At 40.3% G+C, this 22,117-nt stretch overlaps 1 protein-coding gene across 7 annotated transcripts in view; it reads left to right on the forward strand.

Moving 5' to 3' along the window:
* The window catches only part of SOX6 (SRY-box 6), a 528,512-nt gene that overhangs the window by 457,817 nt on the left and 48,578 nt on the right, over positions 1-22,117 (forward strand). For all 7 annotated transcript variants that reach the window (XM_019551786.1, XM_019551785.1, XM_019551787.1 and 4 more), the window contains one exon: positions 16,112-16,220. In XM_019551786.1, the coding sequence (XP_019407331.1) occupies positions 16,112-16,220 (109 nt within the window). The remainder of the gene's footprint in view (positions 1-16,111; positions 16,221-22,117) is intronic.

A 22,117-nucleotide genomic window follows, 5' to 3' on the forward strand; every position in this document is an offset into this window, starting at 1 on the left:
CCCAGTTACCAGGGGCATGTGCCATTCATGATGCCATCATTGTGGCATTCAGAACCATCCTGGCATCTGATTCAAGCAAAGTGAAGTATGACAAATGTTGACAAATGTGTGACGTATGTTCTGTATTTACTTGAATTTAAGATGACCCCCCCATAATTATATTCTATGAATGGAAAATGTATACATTTGTAAATAATTTTCCAGGTGTACAATCTAATTATTTTTGGGTTGTCTTGGATTTGTCCTCCCCAAATTCCACCTGCTAGAGCAGGGAAAGCAGTGGCTGGGGGGATCAGATGGCTGGGGGGGTCAGGTGGCCCCCTTGCCCTCTGCTCCCCCACTTCTTCCTGTCCCACCCCTACCTCCCCACAATTTATGCTTTTTTCCACCTCATGTCCCACAGGCTCTGCCTTCTCCCTACCACTGTCCAGTCTCAGCCTCCTCCCTCCTCCTCTCCCCACCACACTGTAAGTGGTGTTCAGGCTCTTTTCCCTCCCCAAACAGCACATGGAAGCACAGTCCTTGCTGGGCCATGCAGCAGCATTGGCACTGCTGATTGTCCAAGCAAGGGATGGAGTTTCATCCCTGGGAGGGAGTCTAGCCCAAGCTGGAGGCAAGCTGCACCTGACAGTAGGGAGGGAAAGGGCAAAGTGGGGGAAGCAGAAATTGCACAGGGCAAGTAGAGGTGGGGGAAAGAGGCTGCTGAGGTTCTGACTCCAGCCTCAACCTGTGCTCAGAGCCAAAGTCAAAGCCACAGCAGCTGCCTGCCCTCCACACCACGTTGTATGCAAATCTAAGACAAAGGACTCCCCCCCACACACACTAATCGTGGGGGAAGAGGATGACACACCTTCTCTTAAATTCAAGTAAATACAATAGTATTTAGCATTCAGATGGAAGCCTCCATTGTGCTGTGATATTGTGACAAACTGGGATGTTTTCCTGTTCCTGAAATGGCATGTTCCAGTAAACTATGACCACGCTGTAATCTAGGGAAAACTTTTGTTTTTGCTATGGCTGCTCATCCCTAATATTTAAAAACGTTCCCTCAAAGTAATAATATCTATAGCTATATTTTGATCCCTTTCCTTTCAATGCTCTATGGCAGGGGTTCCCAGACTTTTTCTAATTTCATACTCCCTTCCAGATTTGCCATCTGCCTGCATACCCCTACCAGTATACATTTTTTACTTTAACCCCTTAAATGCCAATTGTTGTTATAATGAAAACTAAATCTGCCATTACACAATTTCTCCTGTGTGAATCCTCAGAGATTTCTTGTGTACCTCCAGGGGTATGTGTATCATAATATGGGAACCTTGCTGTATGGGGATGTGAACCTGAGCCTAGCAGATTTACAGTAGCAGATTTTCTGATCTCAAGGACTGCTACATACTGGGGGTCCTAGTTAAGGTAAGGTATGATGGAGTGGGGAAAGGATATATCTTCTTGCTTTTCAAGAGGCTGTATATGGCAGAAAAGAAACAGAATAGAGAATGGCCATTCAGTCTCAGGACTGACTTGCTTTTCTGCTTTTGCTTGCTTTCATTAGCTGTGTGGGTAAAAGAGAGGGAGGAGCTTCATTGGCACTAGGGAAAATTGTTCACATGGGGACAATGAACTTCTTTTTCTGTTCTCAGCAACAAACGTCCTCTCCTCAGAAACACCTCAGACCCCATGTAGCTGGCAAAGGGCCCATAGGTTTATTATAGATCACCTGTCTATATATTTATTTAGACTTAAATTCTATGTTATAGGTTTAGAGAAGGTGTCTATTTATTCTTTAAATTAGCTGAGAAGTGAGAATTAGCTAAATGGAGATGGATTTAGAGATCAGCACAATTCAGGAAGATTCTTAAAAAAAAGCCCTTCTCCATGTGAATTAATGACTTTCAGACTGCTTTTTATAAACTAGTTTTTCAGAAGTCATCTCTGAAGGCTTGTATAAAGTATTTTTAAAGGTAACTTAATGGGAAAGAGAAAAGGTTTAAAATCATCTACTGGGGCTGTTGCAGGGGATATTAAATATTGATTTATCTTGGAGTAGGAATCATACTAAAGAGTGAGGCTTGTAGTCAGATCAATTTATCTGGAATACAAACTATAGCTGTACTTAGTACAATGGCAACATGAATCTTAAACAACTGGAAGTGCAAGGGTAAGCAGTTAATTTAAATCAGTTGGCTCTCCAAATCTTCAGTTTAAAAATACAACGACAAACCCTAGCATTTCAGACTGAACTGTTCCTAAATGTTTCACGCTATATGTATTAAAGGTCTCATTTAGTTAATCCACGTTAAATCTTGAACTACCCCTCCTGCATCATGTTGCAAGTAGAAACAGAAACCCACAGTTCAAAGCCATCCCAAGTTTTAAGTTTTTAATTTCCCCAAATCTCTTGAAAACCTATTGCAAATAATTCAAGTAATCTGGCAAATAACACGGTAAGCAATTTTCTGCTACTTGCCCTTGCTACTATACTGCCAAACGTTTGGTCATAATATAAAATTTGGCTCAAATTGTATTTAACCAACAAAATGATTATGCTCCCTTCTCAGACATAAATTGCCAGCTAATGGTATGGGCTAACGTTGTTTCAGCCTGTATGAGCATGCATAGGTTCATAGTAGGAAGTTCTTTATCTATGTGTGACATCAAAACAGGAATTCCCAGATAATTTAAGTGTTGTTATTGCTTGTGTTTATGCTGTGTTCTTAATATGTATTCCTTCAACAACAGCGAAGTCTTTAATGTTCCATGACTGAAAAATACATTAAATAGATGTATGGGCAAGGCCACATGGCCTAGCAACCAGACTGCTGGCCTGAGCCTCGGGATCCATGGGCTCAATTCTCAGCTGTATCACTGGATTTCCAGGTGACCTCTAGCAAGTCACTTCCCATCTCTATACCTCAGTTATCCTGTGGGTAAAATGGAATTATACCACCCTTTTTGATAAAATTACTTGAATTCTACTGCTGAAAAGCATCTGAAACAACAACAACAATAAATATAAAATTAAGAAAATATAATTATTATATTTCCAGGGCAGTATCACAGCTTCTGGTGCAAGACATGTAAAGGATGGACTATCGAAATGCTATCTAAATATGGCTAGAGCAAGGAGTAAGAAAGGCATAATTCCCTGAAACACTAGTCCCTTTGCATGCCTGTTATGACCCTCCTTATGGTAGTAAATTTATTCCCTAGGGTTGAGAATCTCCATTCAGTGAATCACTTCAGCTGCATGTTTTCTCTTGAGGAAGGTAATGGTGATAATTTTGTAATCAGAGTCAGAGATGTGCCTAGGATGCAAAACACCCTCTTGAGAAAAACCAGCACTTAAAAGTAGGCTATAAGTGATCCACAGGTTTTTTTTATGGGTCTTCTACGTGGGGATGAATTTCATGACTATTTTTGAAACTACTACTCAATATTAATATGTTGGTCTTTGAGGTACAAGTGTATGTTTTCTGCTTTGGGATATTCATTTTGCATTTAAGATGGCTTCAGGTGTGAAGATTCCTCAGACTCTGCACTAAAAAATCATTGTCTTCTACCACCCAAATAAATAGGGCTTATCTCTTCTCTTACATATCTTTAATACTTGCAAGGCAAGCTGTATGGGTGAGTTGCTCCTCCCATCAGATAAAGGTGCATTCCACTGTCCAGGAATGTTTTTGAGCATTTTTATGTCATATTTGTGATAGGAAAGCATCTTCTTTGATCAGTTTTTAGGAATGTTTTGTTTGCTGATGTTTTATTGTTGTAATTTTACCCTTATCATTTCATAATTTTTCATAAGTTTAGTGAACTTCTTTAATTTTGCATTTATCAAACTCTACAAACTGTGAACTGTCCCACTGAGTTCAATAAGACAATTCTTGGTGGAAAAAGCCCCTTACTTGTGTGGAGCTTCAGAATGAGGCCCGTAGTCTTTTGTTTTTCACACCCTGGAGGAGAATAATTCTTCTGTGACTCAAAGCTAATTGGCTCAAGGCATAAGGACCCCCACCTGACTTTCTCTTGAAGGAGGTGAATAAGCAGAAAGTATCTTTATTAGCCACCAATCAAGGACAGAAGTACCCTCCTTAACATCAGATTCTATTGTCAAATTTACCCCAGCTCAGTCCTGAAGGTGCTGAGTGCTATGGTCCTGATTCAGGAGACTGCTTTATCCCATGTATACCTTTAACCACGTATACCTTTAAAGCACTACCATAAAGTTTAATAAGACCAGTTATATACTTAAGTACTTTGTTGGATAGGGTCCAGCATTTTCAGCATCTTTCAGGATCAGGGCTTATAAGAAGTGGTAAGCAGCTATAATTATTTTTGGTTGAATTAAAACTAAAGAAAGGAGCTAGTTGAAGGAACATCTATATCATCCTGATTATATATATCGCACTCAATATAGAAACCTGGTGAGCATTCTTGACACAGACAATAAGTAGTGTATTTTCTTCAGGCTGAAATAATCAGAGAAAAATATGGCAGTGATGCGGATACAGGAGGTAAAACATGGCATAATGATGTTACTATCATTGTTTCATTGTCATTGACTGTGCTGCATTAGTGATGTGTTTTGTTTCCCTTTCAGCATAACAACAGATGCCTTGAGTGTAAATGGAGTAAACAGCAACAAACATCATAACATCATTTTTTAAAAAATAGATAAGAAAAGCTATAAAATTGGGGAAAACATATTGATAGAAATAATAATAATTTAAAAAACAACAACAATACCCTACATGTATATTGTACGTGTAGAGGCAAGAATTCATGTGTATAGTTACCTATACAGAATGAATAAAAAGCAAGACACGCGCTTAGATATAACAGTGTTTGGTGCATTTTTGTGGCGATACAATAAAAAAAACCTAATTATTGTAACTGCATTCATAATTCTAAATAGAAATATGAACATTTAATAGGCCTGAGTTCCTTTCTGTTACTTATTTAGCCCACAGTAAGCACAGTAATTGTTACTGTTAATTTAACAGTATTTTAACTTCCTTTTTTTTTAAATTAAACATAAAGCATTTCAGTGACATTTGCGATAAAATATTGTATCTGAAGTTCAGGTTCTGTTTTATATTGGGTTTTTTTCCAAGTGACTTAGGTGAGTTTCTCCTCCCGATCAATTTGCCCTGTTTTTTTTTTACTATTAGAGTTTTTGTGCTAAAAGTGTTTTTATCACAAATGGCTACATACTACATCATGCAAGCCATTTTTTGTATTAGCTTTTCCAGAGGTGTTTAATTTTGTAATAAAAAGTGCTATTATAATAGATATTTACATTGGTGTAAAAATGGTAACTATGTGAAACCCAACTTCCTTAGCTTTTATGAGTTTAAAATCTCACATGAGCATACATATTCATGCACATATGTGTAAGTATGTGCGTTTTGTTTATAAAAATACATCAAACCAGTTCTTTAGATTCATGAGTAGACACATGTATCTGGATATACATTTTTAAAAATCTGTCCTTTTCCAAAACTCAGTAGAGAATACTTAATTTTGCTTTGTGTGGTTGATGTCTGCAGTACGTCGTAGTTGTGTCTGTTTCAGAAAAAAAAAAAAAGAAATTTCACTGAGCAGAAGCTAAAATAGTTCTGTTGTTTGTTATATTACCATAATAAGACTAGAAAGAATGGGGGTTTAGTACTTTGAACATAATAATGACAGCCAACATTTCTGAGTCCTAACCTAATTTTGACCCATAAGAATGATTATGTATTTTAATTACATGTAGTGATGTGCATAAAAGGAGAGGTAAGTGTACAGATATATCTGCAGAATCATGACATCATATCCACAACTTAGACGAGCACTGTTCCAGATGGTTAAATCCAGTTAACTTAAGTACATTCTCAGCTGCTTATTCAGAATGCCTGCATTTTGCAAAAATCAGACTGAAGATACAGTAAGATGGAAGTCATCTTTCCCTATAATGATTAGTCAACTACTAGAAAACAACCTAGTGCTGCTGCAACCTAATGTTGTTGCTCCTAAAAGTGGAGTGGTAGAAGTTTGTGCCGGCAGTGTAAAGGTCTGAAATCTGTACTCTGGGTATGTATATGTGAGAGCTAAGTACAGATGTTCAAAAAACCTGAATCCACTCAAATTATGTGGTTTTCTGTAAGCAGCCTTGGTTAAATTGGTAGTGAACAGTAGACACATTCGCCCTTTGGCACTGGGAGAGGGGCGCTCAGGCTGAATATGCTGGCTGAGGCTTGTAGGTTGGGGGTGCTGCTGCCTTTCAGCATGCCCTGCAGCTCCCTGGACTGCTGAAAATTGCCAAGCATGGCCAAGCACTTAGGTCACCCTTGATTGCCTGCTGTGCATGGGTAAGCATGCCCCTCTCCCCCCAAGTACTCCAGGATCCTGTAGCTGCAGGCCCAAAAAGCCTTGTAGCATGCCATATACCCATGGCTCTTGTACCTTGGGAGTGGCTGAGCTGCAGAGGTCACAGGGTTGCCTCCAGGCAGACCCTGTCCCAATCTTCTGTCCCCTGCCAGCCTGACCCACCAGAGGCCTGCACTGGCTCCTGCTTCGGGGAGGGGTCCATGCTGGGGTCCAGGTGGCAGGGTGCCTGTCTCTGACCTCAGAGATACAGTGTGCGAGAACCAGAGTTAGGCTCCATGGGGCTCTGCTTGAGCATGGGTGTATGGGGGTCCCTGGCTGGGGGGTGTGGGAGTCAGGGTCAGGCCCCATGGGGCTGTATGTGAGTGCAGGAGGTTCTCCTGTGCTCAGTGTCAGATGTGTATGTACATCATAGAGTGCTTTGTGATAGGATGGAGGGGACAGTCTGGGGATATGGGTGCCGAGGTTCAGAAGCTCATGCAGGGGATGCGGATGCTTCCCTTCCCCACCTTCTGCCTGCCTGAGGCTGACAGATGGCTGGAGGTGGGAGGAGGGACTTGGGAGAGGGTCTGTGCTGGTTTGGCTTTGGGAGAGCTTGGGGATGGGGCCCAATGGGTGCTCAGCCAGAGTAGTCAATTGTGGGTCAAATGTTAGCATACCTTTCTGTGAGGTGGGGCTTGGTGGGGGGCTGGAAAGGAGATTGGTACGCCAGAGGACAGCAATCTAATTTGAATTGACAGGCGATCTAGTACAGAAGTTCAATTTAACGGTCTAACCTAAATTGGTTAGATCTGAGTGCACCTGAACCAGATCTTTCTCAGACCTGGTTTCGCTATTTTTAGACCTGTCTGTGTGTGCCAAACTTCTGTACAGTTATGGGTCTAGATTGATTTCCAATCACTTAGACTGGTTTATGTATAATGTCTGTACCTGGCCAAAGAGTACATAATGAATCAATAAACCAATTATTTCCTGAAGAATGTACATCAAATATAATGATTTGGTCATAATTAATATGAAATATAAAAATGGGTTTTCCAAATTCATGCTCTCAGGCTTTTTACAGTTGTAAGTTATGTAGGGTATGACCAATATTATTTACCAGTTATCTATTGAATTTAGTGTTGAACAAGCTGTCAATTGACAATACCTGACAGAAGACACACTACTGAATGCTACAGAAGAAAAAGAATCTCTCCTCAGAGCACTCTTGATCAATGATTAACAGATATTGAATTCAAAGTGGTAGGAGTAGCAGAGAGTTGGATTTTTCTTGACCCCTGCAGGTGAAGTTTGCATTCTGGAATAAGAGATTTGATTATTCTAGGATGTGTTATTAATAAGTCTTAATAATAGTCATATAGTTCTTGAGCCCTTTTAGAAACTAGCGATGACTCAAGCATAAGAGTCCTTCTAACCAAATGTGTATTCTATAGTGTATTATATGGACTATAAAGTAGTAAGGCTTTTTGTTCATTTTAAATTTACCAGCTGTTAATTTAATTGATTGGGCTTTGGTTTTAGGGACTAATGGATGCACAGTAACAGAAGACAGAATTCAGACAATTGTTTATTTAAAATAATTCTGTCACATTTCAATGAAATACATAATTTCACAGTTGAATACTCCGTGAATTTGTCGCTGAAGCAAAGAGTTAATCAGAAAGTTTTCGGATACTGCCATGCATCATGCCTTTGTGCATGAATAAAAAGTTGGAAACCGCATGAAAGCAGTATTTGGGTTACCACACAACTGGATATGCTTAAGTCTGAACGCTTCATAACTCTAACTACTGGGGAGTTGCAAACTTATAAATAACCTTGCAATTGGTTAAAACCATATTAAAACCATATGAACAAAGACATAAAGCATTTGGTTAAGGGGGTTCAGCGACAGCAGTAATCCTGTTGAAAGTAATCTAACTAGAGTAGATCCTAGCTTAGGGTGCTTGCAAGGGCTGCAGTAGTTAAGGATCTGTCAATGTTTTATGGGGACTGGGGAAAGGTTAACTCAGAATCCTGTTGAGGTGGTAAATGTGGGTATCTGGCTTTTTTATTTTTAAGAAATTAAAAAAAAATCCATGGTATTTTTAAAGGATGACCTTTGAGGTACCCAAGTTCAATACATTAAAAATACGTGCTGAATGTCCCTAGTAATCAAGGTATGAGGGGCTTTCACCTGAACATTTGCTTCATATTTAATTGTGGTGATATCAGACACACAAAAATCATTATAGTTACTTAAGGACATCATATTTAAAAGTAGTAAATTTGGGCAGGTCTTTTTTTACTTGCTTGTTTGGAGCCTTTAGGGATCACATATTTAATAATTAAACTTTTTTACTGAATCCCAAAGGCTGGTCATTTTTTATTTTAATGAAAGCTGAGATTCTCATGTGTTCATCTGACTCCAGGAGCTGGGACTTTAAGAAGAAAACCAAATATGTTGATACTCACTCTAAATCATGCAAGCCAGCAGCCCTGGACTCCTATTCCACTTGTGATGCTCCAGCATGTGTCATGTTGTCATACTCACAGTACAGTGGAAACCTGTTGAAGCATACAGCCAGTCTAAGCAGGGCTAGTGTAAGTCCCTTTTCAAATACATTTCTTCCTTTTCAGCAATATTCTGAGATCAGTCCATTAATAAAGAGGATTTAATGACCTCCCTTTTGCCAAGGCAGGCTGTATGCTGCAATGCAATTAAGCAAAGTGCATTATGGGGCACCATAAGGGAACTGGAGCCTGTAGACTATGGCAGGAATTCCTTTCTTTTCTTTAGAGGTTCTTACGCTACCCTCATCACAGTAATGTTGGAGCTCCTCACCCATAATAGGGGGACCTTCATGGAGGAAACCAAAGTTTAAATGAGAATTTGCTACTCAATGTAGCCGTTAGGGTAATTTCCCTCATACTGTTAAAGTTACTAGAATAGAATTAGGTAAAAAACTGGTTGATTCATCTTTCAGTCACAGGCATTTGAAATTAATTAATCCAACTTACAAATGTGTGAAATGGTAAAAACCAGGCACTGTTGCAGTTTTGTGATAACACTTTCTCTCGTGCACATATGCATGTGTGGATGTACTCCTGCACACAAACTCTTTAAATGCCCCATGCCTGGAGTGATGCAGTAGATTGTAGTTTAATCAGGCAATGCTTTTGTAACAGAATCTGAAGCTTAGGGAAATGCGCGATGAAAGATTTGTGAACCTGGGCCAAAGTTATGGTTCCCTATGTAAACCATAAGAAATTCTGTGATTATTTTTTCAGACTTTCCACCTATAACCTGGTAAAAATTTGATGGATTTGTTTAAGTCTAGCATGGTGTTTGCTTAAGCCTGAAACTCAAAGCAAACCTTGATCTAAGAAAGCAGTTGAGCTAAATTTGAAAAAAGATTCAAATGGTAACAAATGACACCGAGTTTTCTTTTAGTTGTATGTATGCTGTTCTTTTGGGGATTTTTATTTTCCTAACTTCAGATTTATTTGATAGGCACTATTTCCATATTTGAGATACTGTGCTGTCATTTTAGGGTATGATCAGTTAATAAATACCAAAATACTTATATGTTGTATCACAACACATCTGTCCTCCTTCATTTTCAAGATAACAGTTTCTTTTGATAGGGTGGATGAACTTATTTAAAAAGTAACTGGTTGCATGATTGGAAAACATGTTTTGGAATTAACTAGACTTTCTGCAATAAGTTTATCAGCTTTGGAAATCTAATATCTCAGTCAGGTTTTCTAGAGCATGTCCTGCTGTTATGATGTTGTCCAGAGTTTCCAGGTAAACGCTACACAGGTATGTGAAATGAGGGTGCAGTTCCAAGGGTTTGACTTACTCTTTTTTTTCTCATAACAATAGTGTCATTATTGTGTTTTATCCACCTCGGCAACAAGAGAAATGGAGCAGTCTCATGCCCACAGACCAACTGGAAAACTGACATAAATTGTGATAAAGTTAATATTTAAACCTCTCACCCATAATAACTAAAATAACCAGAGATAAGGCTGAAAGTCAATTTGTCATTATCCTTGCTGTGCCAGAATATTGCAAAATATTCTTAGCAGAGGGTAATTTCACTTTCCAGATCCGGCTGTTAAAAAATATCAGGAACTTGTTGAAAAGTTTGGGAGTGTTTGTAGCTTGACCTGTACAGGATGAGCTCTCCACCCCCAAACAAACAAACAGAATCATGTTTCTTCATTCATGGGCATAATCAAGTGGACTCTAGGAAAGACATAAAACAGGCTGAATTTTGAATTGCTGTGTTGTTCCGAGCATCTGACAGATTCGTAAGAAACTGTAGTGTTTTGCTGCAGTGGCTCTGGGGATTTAATTTCACCGTTTCTGTTAGGTGGAAGAATTATTGTGTGAATAAATCCCTCTTCGTTGTGCTAAAAAATTTCCTCCTGATATTTTGAACAAAGGTTTTTGTTATTGCTGTGTACAGTCTGAAGTACATAAATAGAATACACCAGGGTTAGCAAATAATTCACTAAAGGATTAGTTGAAATGTTTACTGTGGAATAAATCAACTATATATATTTTATATGTAAAAACAATGTGATAATTATTTGTAGCCATTGTAACTAAAATACTGTCCTCAGAGTATGTAGTGGCCCCTTAGGCACATGTTTTGTGGCTTCTGTGAATGACCTGTATTAATTCAGACTTTAGAAATTGGCTCTTTAAATAAATGTTGGTAACTGCTTCCAAGCTAGGCTATTGAAATAAAGGGTATTACATCACTGACCAACCACGTCTACTTAAATAAAATGTATTTGTTTGCAAAAAAAAAAGAAAAAAAAATTAAACCTTTCACACAACGATCAGTGTGTATGCCATTTTCCATTTCAGTCTGAGCATATATTTCAGATGTGGAAAAAGCTAGCATGTTGAAATAATTTGAGGCATGGGTATAGTCTGATCAGTCTTGCTAATCCAGAAGGGAGGGGTGCCCAGTGTATTATTACATTTCATATATTGTTTTTCAAGAGATGGATGCAATCAGTCATCTTCTCGCATATGTTTTGAAAAAAAAAACTTGTCTTGCTGGCAAGTAAACTGTTATTTAAGTACACAATCCACTGTACTACTGAAACAGTTTTGCCAAACTTGTCCAAGTATTCTCACATGCTTAAAGATGGTATAAATATCATTTATAGCAAGCCGTTTACTTCAGACTATATGGAATGCCTTCCTGCTCCCCTCATCTAAGTGTCCCAGTTTACATTATGGCCTTTATTGCTTCTGTTTGATGGAGTGATCAGTAAAAATTTAATGACACTATAAAATAATAAAAATGTCATTAATTTACCACGGATCTTGGATGCAGTGGTTGTAAAGTTACATTAATAAACAGAATATTTTTTACAACAAAAAGCATTGTTACGTGGGAATGTATAAATAACACACATAAATTTAAGAGCAATTTTACTGTTAGCACACACATTATTATGGAATAGCCAATAAGTGTATAAAACATAGTATATAAAATTTTATGAAAATATACTGTGCACATCAAAAATTCAGCTTTTATCTAAGTGCAGAGAAAAGCCATTATTGCATGCTTACTGTTTCATTGCTGTTTTTCCACAAGATCACAATTTTATATTTGTTTCTAGCCATTTGAAGTTGGTAGTGTTTTTAGAGGAAAGGCTTACTTATTCCTTTCTCCCTCTCCATGGTTGACTAAACCATTCTGTTACCTCCTTTGCACCAGGAAAGAATTGATAATCCCTTCCACAGAAGTGAGGGATAAGTTGCTAATTTAATGCAAAGTTAAAAATAATGCCCAAAAGGTTGAATGGCTTGCTTGGTGAGTCTGGAAATAAGGGATAATAATCTAACAGTCTATCTGTCATCACTGGGGCTGCTCCGTCATTGACTGCAATAATATGTGAATATGATGGATGCCACAGACTTGTGGCTCATAACATTTAACATTTATCAGCTCTCAGTAAAGGGGGCTTTATAATTTAAATATCATTATTTAATATGCAACATCTACCTCATACATCATAATTTCAAAGCACTTAGAGAACCAACCATCCTACAACACAGTGGAGCAGACTTCAATTTTTTCAATAACTTTTATGTTTTCTGCATGTTTGTGACTGACAATGCATAAATAAGTACCTAATCATGCCACTGAATGGAAAATGAAGATCTGGCTGTTAACAAGAATAATTTTTTTTCTTCATCTAATTTTAAAGTAGTGATTATTTTTACTGCATTTTTCACATACTCAGAATCAAAATCTAAAATGGGCTTGAAAGAACTTTCACCTTTGAAATAATTCCTGAATTTTGAAAATCCTTAGGCCCATTGCAGGGCTACTCTTATCAGCAAAGATTTTCAAGATCAAGTCCTAGGTCTTTTATTGACATGGTACAATTGAAAGAGAACAGTTTAATATCAGTACATCATTTATGATAAACAGTGTGTTGTCCACTAGTTTAGATCTCCAGAATTATCGTCTTGAAGAGAATGCAAAACCCACGCAACCAGCTTTGGAAGGCATACAAAACTAATACATAAAAAATTAGCATTGTGTAGCTAAAGAACCATATATAACCATTAGTAATCATTAAGAACCATTACAATATAGAAGAACCATTAATATATAAATGTATGTCATGCTCCTTAACTATAGTGTTAATGTTTTACATATTAACATTAATGTGCATGTTTTATCTGTATGCATGTATATGTATGTTCACAAATACAATATAAACACTCACCAAACCTGTGCGTGTGTATGTGTGTGCACGCATGTGTGAAGGTTTTATATAAACACACACACATGTAAACACACACGCAGTGGTTGTTTCTATTTCTGGACGTACGTATATATGTGTACTGATAAAATGTTCACATGAATGCTAAGAGCATGCTTGTGTACATCCACCTAGGCACTTTTAACCATATTTTGTGTGTGCTGGTCTACAAAAGGGTATACACATAAAATTGCTCTTCCTTTCAGTGCTTGTTTGCAGCAGGAAAAGGTATATATTTAAAACTAACACATCTTAAAATTACAGTGTAGAGAGGGCAAAAAGCTTGGTTAGCTTATTTGCCATTAGCTTGCTGAGTCTGATTGGGGTTAAACCTCAGAAATGTAAATCTGGTGTCTAAGTTGGCAGTGCCTCTTTGATATTAATTTCATACTAATTTGTTAAATCTTTTTGAATTTTATGGATTTTTTTAGTTGAAAAATATCTTATTCTTATAGAAGCATTTTTCTCCTATGTTTTCCATGAGCCTTTCATAAAAGTTTTACTAATTCTTTCTGTAAATATTTATATTTTACAACCATCAATGTGAGAGTATTTTTCAGTGGAGAGGAAAAAAAGACTTAAAAGCTGTTTCAAAAAAAATATTGAAATAGCTATGATACATATTCCAGGGAATTAAAAGATGGAGATTATTATTCAGTCATAAGTGCATGTTACTTGTTTTAGAAGATAAGGTATTATTATTGTGTAAGCGTTCTCAGTGTAGTATTTCTGAACCTTATCATGTAATTTTCCCTTTTCTCCTTCCATGTCAAAATATTGATATTCTTTCAGAAACTTTTTTTTTTAACAGAGAATATTTTCTGGGAAAATCAAAGAGAATGAATGACTAGAAAGATACTTCAAATGTGCATATTGATACATAGTAGCTTCTGTTGATTTTTATAGTAGAAAGGTATTTCTCTTGCTTCTAAAATACACATAAGGACTGTTCTTCTAAGAAGATTGCAGGTGCCAGGGAGCTCTTGGAAAAAGTTTTAATGAAAAAATTTGGAAAGAGAAATGGAATGTGCCAAAGGCCATTTCCTTAGTACTCAGCTTTGTTTTTATTGTGAATCCAAAGTCTAAATCTTTTAAAAAGGAATCCAGAACTCTTGGTGGACTTTTATTCCTGTCTACCAGCAAGACAGACCTCATTTTCATGATTCAGGGTTATTGTGGCATTATCCAACACCTTTCACTCTTATGGGAGGCCTTTTAGTAGTAGTGTTTTGCCTATCTAGTTATTTTGCCTATGTAGGCACTTCTCTTCTGGAATTCTTACTTTCCATTTCAGTTTCTCTGTATTTTAACGTTATCATCAACTAAAACATTATATAGAGTACATATGCTGTAAAGACAACTCAGCAGCATGAAGTGTTACTTCATGATTAGCCTGCAGAAATAACCTGGTAGATGATTAAAAGATTTTGTCAAGCTTTGAGAAATGCAGTTTGTACCTGTAACTCCTCAGCTGCATGTTGTAGTAACCCAGTATGTCAATTTTATACTGTGTTTTCTTTCTACGGAGATTTAAAATATTCCATGAGCTGAGGAATCAGAAAGCTTCCTGCACAATTTGGCTGATGGGAGTTAATTATAGAAATGCAGCACAATTCAAAAAATAATCAGGTTAGAAGGCACAGTTGAACTGAGATTGAACAAATGAGGGGCAACAGCCATCAAGTAATTGTATGTTTGGTTTTTAAGAATAGTTCCAAGTTTCTAGATACCTTGCAGGAGAGAAACTCATAATGTTTCCTTCTTCTGCCTTACATACTCGGTATAGAACTAGGTCATTGAACAATAGACTGAACAGCAATCAGCACTCTACTTCTGCATAATGCATTAAGTATAACATGGAGAAACTGTTCGTGGAGCTGAAAGCTGGTATTTCATGTCTGTAAATTCAAGCTGACATGACATTTAATATTGTTTCATAGTAATGAACAACAAGGTTTCATTCATTCACAAGTACAACATAATGCCAAGTTTAGTCTGAAGAGGTAACAACAAGGCAAGAGGGAAAACATGTTGTGTTCCTTCAAATGAGAACACTAAATTAATGATAACCATTGAACACTTAGCTACTGATACAGAGTACTACAGAGACTACAATTGTGATATGAAGGAATATTGCACTGTCAGTTATAGGGTCTTGTCCTGTACTTCTTTGATTAAAGAATTGGGTTAACACACAAAGTGCCTCTTATTTTTCATTTTTCAGTCCTAGGTCCAGGTTACCTGTGCAGGTCTACAGCTTTCAAAGGTTTGTGTTTTACTAGGAACAAGTGCTCTGTCCTTTTTTTTCTTTCTCCAATTCCCACTGAGTTCCATTTAAATTCCCAGACAAAATAATAGTATCAATTCTGTCATCTACTATTCCTCCTTTGAAATACTTGTCTTTGAAAGCCTCTTGCATAAAATTGAGACTTGTGTTTTCTCAGGGGTATGAATGCAAACTTGGATCTCATAGTGTGGGGGGAAAAAAGTGCTTTTTCTGTTAAATTAGCAGCATGCTTTAATAGGAACTCTTCTTTCAAGTGCTCATTTTTAGTCTGTCTCAAATGTCAATTGTTTTTTCCAGTTTAAGTCAGAAAGTTCAGTGGAAAGACAAAATGTGCAGCATGGATCAGCACTGCTTCCTGCCAAAAGCTTTCTGTGGTTGCAAGTGACATCATTTATGTATTATGGAGATGCACATTTAAATCTTATGTCCTGATCTGAAGAAGAGCTAAATATTCATCATTTCGGCATAATTTCAGCTGAAAACAAACGGAGCTGTGGGTGTTCAAAACCACTGAAAATTAAGTGGTATATTCTAAATAGCACTTTTAATTAAACCTGTTCATTTAATTCTCTCAGTAAAAGGAAAAGGCAAGTATCAATGCATACACTCAAGCAGAGAAGTAGAACTAAAAACCAGAGCATTAATAATAATTATTTTATCTTTCAGGAAAGAACACGATTTGAGAATCTAGGCCCACAATTAACAGGAAAACCCAGTGAAGATGGAAAACTTGGCCCAGGAGTCATAGACCTTACAAGGCCAGAAGATGCAGAAGGTGAGTTGCTATTATAAATGGACTATGTCTAAACACTTTGGCATTAATTGCCACAATATGTCCTGGGTGGTTACAGCTGAATCTTTAATGGGCATGGTACAGCTAATCCTTGGGTCCATCTTTAAAACATTTTGCCTGTTTTTGTCTGAGTAGCACATACAGGGTAAAGAACAGATACAGATAACAAAAGTAAGTGATAGTTTACAGTATCTGAGTCATCTTGAAATGCTATTAACCATCTTTCAGTAGCTTGTAATCAACTGTATCCAGCAGCTGACAATACAGTGTTTGCTTTTTGTATATCTTGGTAATCAGAGTGAATAATGAGAGCCTCAATAAGTAATATATTACTAAGAAAATTACCACTTTTGAAGACTAGTTAGAAATAATTTAGCGGCTTGACACAAAGCAGGTGCTCTAAAATCTACAGGGATATCCATCAAGGTAGTGACACACTTTTCATGGAAACATAGCAAGTGTTGCTTTATTGACAGGTAGATTTCAAATGATAATATAGAAATGTCCAACCCAATAATGCCTTCCCACTGATTTTAGTGAGAGCTCCAGGTGTGCTGGAGCAAACCACAGTAACAATTCAGTGCTTCTCAAGACATAAGTTAAACTCATTAATGCATGTCACTGTTACCTAGTGGTGCTACTGGATACCTCACAGTAGATCAGAGAGCTAAAGTATGTTGTTGCCAAGAATCTATATACCAATCTTTGAATGAAGACGAATGTTTTATTTTCAAACTTTCTGCAAAATTTTTTGTACAAAGAAAATTATTTCTTGTTTGATAAGATTTGCTCACAACCCCTCCCCTCTACCCCAGACAACTTCTTGTCATGACACTGATCTCCTTAAAGAGATGCCTCCAAGAGTATGGACAGATATATTTGGAGCCATTCCAAAATGGGAATGTTTCAAAAGGTCAGCAGCTGTTACGTTAAAATTGTTATGTGAGAACAAGCCAAGAACAAGACAAATGTAGCAAAGCTGCTTCAACTTTAACATTGCTTCATCCAGGGTTTAAGTTGGAGGAGTTTTGCTACATGTGTATTGTTCCCAGTTTGTCCACATAAAACGATGAGAACGTAATAGCTGCTGCCATTTTGAAATGTTCCTCCTTTGAAACAGCTCCAAATATAGGTGGTTCAATACCCTAAAATGCCTCACTTGTGTCCAAATCAGAAGCATCTGATTTGATTGTTTGCCAGGTCCAAAAAAGCATAGAGACAATCAGAAGTTGCACCTGTCAACAAATAAGGGTCATTTAAAAATGTTTCTCATAATATGGATACAATATGGCTAGTGGGAAAGGTTGCAATATTTTGAAGTATATGGAAGTGCTCCTCTGGGCATAGTTTCCATTCTGTCTATGTCCATTTTGCCTGTGCATAAGTTCCATTCTGACTCCAGACAGAGTCTCAATAATTTGCAGTCCATTTCAAAAACTCACTGGCAAAAATAGCTCACATAAGTATGCCCTTCCCGCTGTTGTTCCGATGTATCACCGCTATATTTGCCTAAACTAAAACAGCCTGAAGAACTAGATGCTAGTCTAAAGTCCTGATTTTCAATCTGTGAGATGTTTTTGCCTCCCTACTGCCTTCCTTTTTGCACATGCTTACCTTTAAGCACATGATTAACTTATGTCTTGGAACTGAAGCATATGCTTAAAGGTAGGATGGGTGTGTGCTGGGGATATTGTAATGGAAATGTGTACAGTGTAATTGCAGTGAAGTGCTCTGGACTGTCAAGTGAGCCATAGCAGCCATGAGACAGGAGGTACAGATATTGTGGTATATCTATATCTATATATAGATATATATGACTATCTGCTTAAAAGTAGGTATGTGTTTGTGTGTTTTTGCTGAATAGAGTTGGACTTAAACACAGCTTTAAGTCCTTTACAAAATTAAGAGATCCGTTATGGCCTCTTACATCATTATGTAAGTATATTCTATATTTTCTTGAATGAAAAATGCACTTTACCGTCAAAATTAGCAGCTGGAAATTGGAGTGCACATTATATGCGAGAAATGCAGGGTCTGTACATGCATTCAAATGATCTGGCAGAATTCTCCCAGGTTTCTCCCAGAAAAATTTACCCAGAGCTTCTCTCAGAAGAGAACACAATCCTGCAGCATCTGCCCCTCACTCCTCATGGAAGACAGTGTGTTGCTCACTGGACTCTGCTGCTCCAGCAGGCCACAGAACACAACCTCTTCACAATCCTCACGTGCTGCAGGGAAACAGGCTGACCATAGGCAGACTCAGTCAGCCAGTCAGGGCTGCCCTGTGCTCTGCTGCCATTTGCTGCCAGGAAGATTAAGGGAGCCTACAGAGCACTCTTGAGATGTGTGCACATGGGCCCCTCCTGGATGCACAATATCAGCATTGCAAGCTTTCCACTCTTCAGGGCCTCAGCATTTTAATGTCTGTATAGGCAACACTGTGCAGTCATTTTCTCTCCCAGAAGAGCTTCACCTCCCAGGAGAGAGATTAAACCCTGGTTGTTCCCAGATTATTTTGCTCCTGGAGTGGCTGTTTTTGCTTCTGGACTGTTCCTGGAGTCACTGAAAGCAGTGACTCTTCCACCCAATGAATACCAGTATGAGGTAAAGACAGTTTCTGCAAGTTATAGGCAAAAGTGAAAGTAAAATCATCATCGACTCATATGGCACATCCAGATGAGCATGCACATGACTGTTGCAACATCTCAGTTTGAGACTCTGCAAGAGGCATGGTAAGAATGAAAAAATGTTCCCCGCTTTGAATATTTGCACCGTGGACTCTAAATTTGATACCAGAAATCCTGGTATAAAAATAAAAAAACTGCTGAAAAAAAAGCAGTGCAGGGAGTGCTCCTGGAGCGTGCCCTGAAGCAACCGGAGGCTGGGTTCTCCAAGGAGATGCCCTGGCACCCATGCAGAGCATCTCAGTGCCTGCGAACTTCCGTTGCTGTCCCAGCATGCTGCTTCAGCATACTGGAGCAAATAGGGGTGGGGCAAGGCTGCAACAGTGACCCGGACCCAAGTGCCATCCCCTATGCCGTAAATAGGAATGGTGGGGGTGGAAGGGAATGTGCGGGGGTGGGGGTGGGGGAAGACTGCCCAGGAGGAGTGCCTGCCCCCAGCACAGCCCCTCCACAGCTGCAGCAGTGGCCATTGGGTGCTCAGGGCCCTCTGCTGACAGAGCCCCCCCATGGTTTGGCGCAGCCCTAACCGTCCAAAACCCAGCACCACCTATGCCATGTGTTGCAGGCCAAGCCTGGCTCAGCCCTGGGGCATGTGCCTTTGGGCAGGACTGAACTGCTTTTGCTGTCACCCGGGACCCTTGTTACCAGCTGTCACACATTTGGCTGGGCCAGGTCCTGCCTCCATGGAGCCAGCTCTGCCCAATGGCACATGGGGCACTTGGAGGCAGGACCTGGACCAGCCCAATGTGCAGCTCCTGCATGCAGTGCCAGGACCCCCGGTGACAGCAAGAGCGGCCCAGTCTTGCCCGAAGCCGCACACCCCTGGGCCAAGTCAGGCTGGGGCCACAATATGTGGCACAGGTGGTGATGAGTCTTCGGCAGCTGGGGCGGTGCTATGCCATGAAGGAGCTTTGCCAGCAGCTGGCCCTGAGCACCCAATGGCTGCTCTGCTGGGGGGGAGGCGGGGGGACAAGCTGTGTGCCATGTGGAGGGCAGGTGGGGTACCTCTTGAGCAGTTTCCCCCACCCATAGACAGTCTCCCTCACACCCATAGTCTCCCCACAATCCACCCACAAACCCCACATCCCCAACCACCTCCACAAACCTCCCACCCACATACCCAGCCTCAAACCCCATACCACCCACAAACCACACCCAAACAAACCCTACACATGCCCACAAACCCTCCCTGTCCCCCTGCAGATCCCACACGTATCCCCCCCATGCCCCTTCCCCCACAAACCCAACATCCACGCCATAAATCTCACACCCTGCATGCCCAGCTGGCCAAATGGGATGGGATGGAACCTGCTGGCAGGAGCCACAGCTGCATGGGCAGCTGCCACATTGCAGCCCTGCTTCATGTCCACACCAGTTCTGGGACATGTGGCCCCAGCCTGGGGGAGGGATCCTGGTCCCAGGAACCACTTGGGGGGTGTGATGGGGTGAGGGTAGGGGTGCAGGTGGCGGCAAGGGTATGTGTGAAATAGAGGGAGAGATGGGGGTTGGGGTGGGGGAGTAGTGTGGGTAGGAGAGGGCTCTAGAGCCAGGCTTAGAGCTCCCCTGTCCTCCTACAGCAGCCTTTGTCTGGCCTGGAAGGTAAGTGGTGTATCCAGCCCAGTCCCTGAGTCCCAGGTGCTGGGAAGGAGTTGCTGCTGGGAGGGAGCTAATGGGGGGCAGGCAGGGGCTGTGGGTCAAGAGTGATGGTCACTGGTGGGGGGCTGTGTGTTAAGAGTTAGGAGCAGGGGCAGGGACCTGGCATATTAGGGCACTAGAATATCATAACCCCACAACTTGGTGAGTGAAGGGGGCAAGGGCAGCTCTTATTTTTCTATGATAAAAAAACCAAAAGCAAACACCATAGTGTATAGATAGAATTAATTTATTGTGGTGATAGAGGCACTAGTAGTCTTCCAAATTGCTTTAAAATTGTAAATATAGCAATAAAACATTGCCCAAGTGATCTCTTTAGATATAGTGGATTTTCTTTTAATCACAGAAGAACATGGATTTTGGATATTGTAATGAAAGAATTTGGGGGTTTTATGAGAAAATTTGCAATTTGTAAACAGGGAACACCAGGATTTCTGCTGGTGAAGCAAGTGGCAGAGGACCATGCCCAGGGCCAGTACCAGAGACCCAGCTGGAGGGCAGACACGGTGGCTGACTGGCCATTTTGGGCCATTAGGACACACTTTGACAGTTCGAAGTGGACCACCACAACAAGCACATCTTCTGGGTGATAGATGCCCAGATGGTAGGGCAGGGGCACCAGAAGACATGACTGCAGTTCCACATGAAGGCCAACTGCTGACCCAGAAGTGTGGGGGCCTCTGCTGCAGTTCCCATGCTACAGCCCAGGCAGCCATGCGGTCCCCATCCACGTCTGGCAGGCATGCAGGCATAGGGCCACATACTGTCACAGGTGGCAGCACCCACAACCAGACTGCTGCAGTGGGTAAAGGGTGCAGGGGCCACTCTACATTAGGGCTGCATCAGCAGTCCGACTGGCACAAGGGGCTGGCCCCAGTCCCTAGCTCCCCCTGGGTGAAAATTTGGGAGGAATTGGGCAAGGTCAGTTTGCTCCAAGTGGCACAATTTGCCCCACACCAAAGTGCATGTTCAGGCATGTGTGCTGAGGCACAAATCTTTGGCACAAATTTGTGCTGCTGCATTTGAGCTCCTGCAAGTGCATGTGCCTGCATGTGTGGACATTTGTTTCCCTGGGGATACCTATGCTACACACGCTTTGGTGAATGGCAAGTTACCCCAGGGGCAGGAGGAGAGGCTGGGGTCAGTACTGTGCTGGCCCCAGGAGTCTTACCTGGGGTCCTGAGGGCCTCCCAAGGCTGCAGCCATGGCTATCCTGCTGGGCAGAGCCTGGCCAGCAGCCACAGTGCAGCTCTGGGCAGCCCAGCTCTGCTTTTCAGCAGTGCATGCTGCCCGAGTGTGTGTGCTGCTTTGTGGGGTTTTTTCCCCAAGGTTTTTTTTGTTGACCCCTGGTCAAAAATTCCACAGAAAAAAATGGGGTAGCACACACTTGAGCAGCATGCCTTTGCAGTGCAGAAAACACTGGATTGTGTAGTATGAGGCACTGCAAACATGATTGCAGTGTCACATACTGCACAACTGTGCTCATCTAGACACACCCAAAAGTCCAGACGAGCAGGGTCAGCTCCCTAGTTGATGCTACTC

The sequence above is a fragment of the Crocodylus porosus genome, unplaced genomic scaffold (genome assembly GCF_001723895.1).
Source record: "Crocodylus porosus isolate Cpor-Errol unplaced genomic scaffold, CroPor_comp1, whole genome shotgun sequence".
NCBI classification, from domain to species: domain Eukaryota; kingdom Metazoa; phylum Chordata; order Crocodylia; family Crocodylidae; genus Crocodylus; species Crocodylus porosus.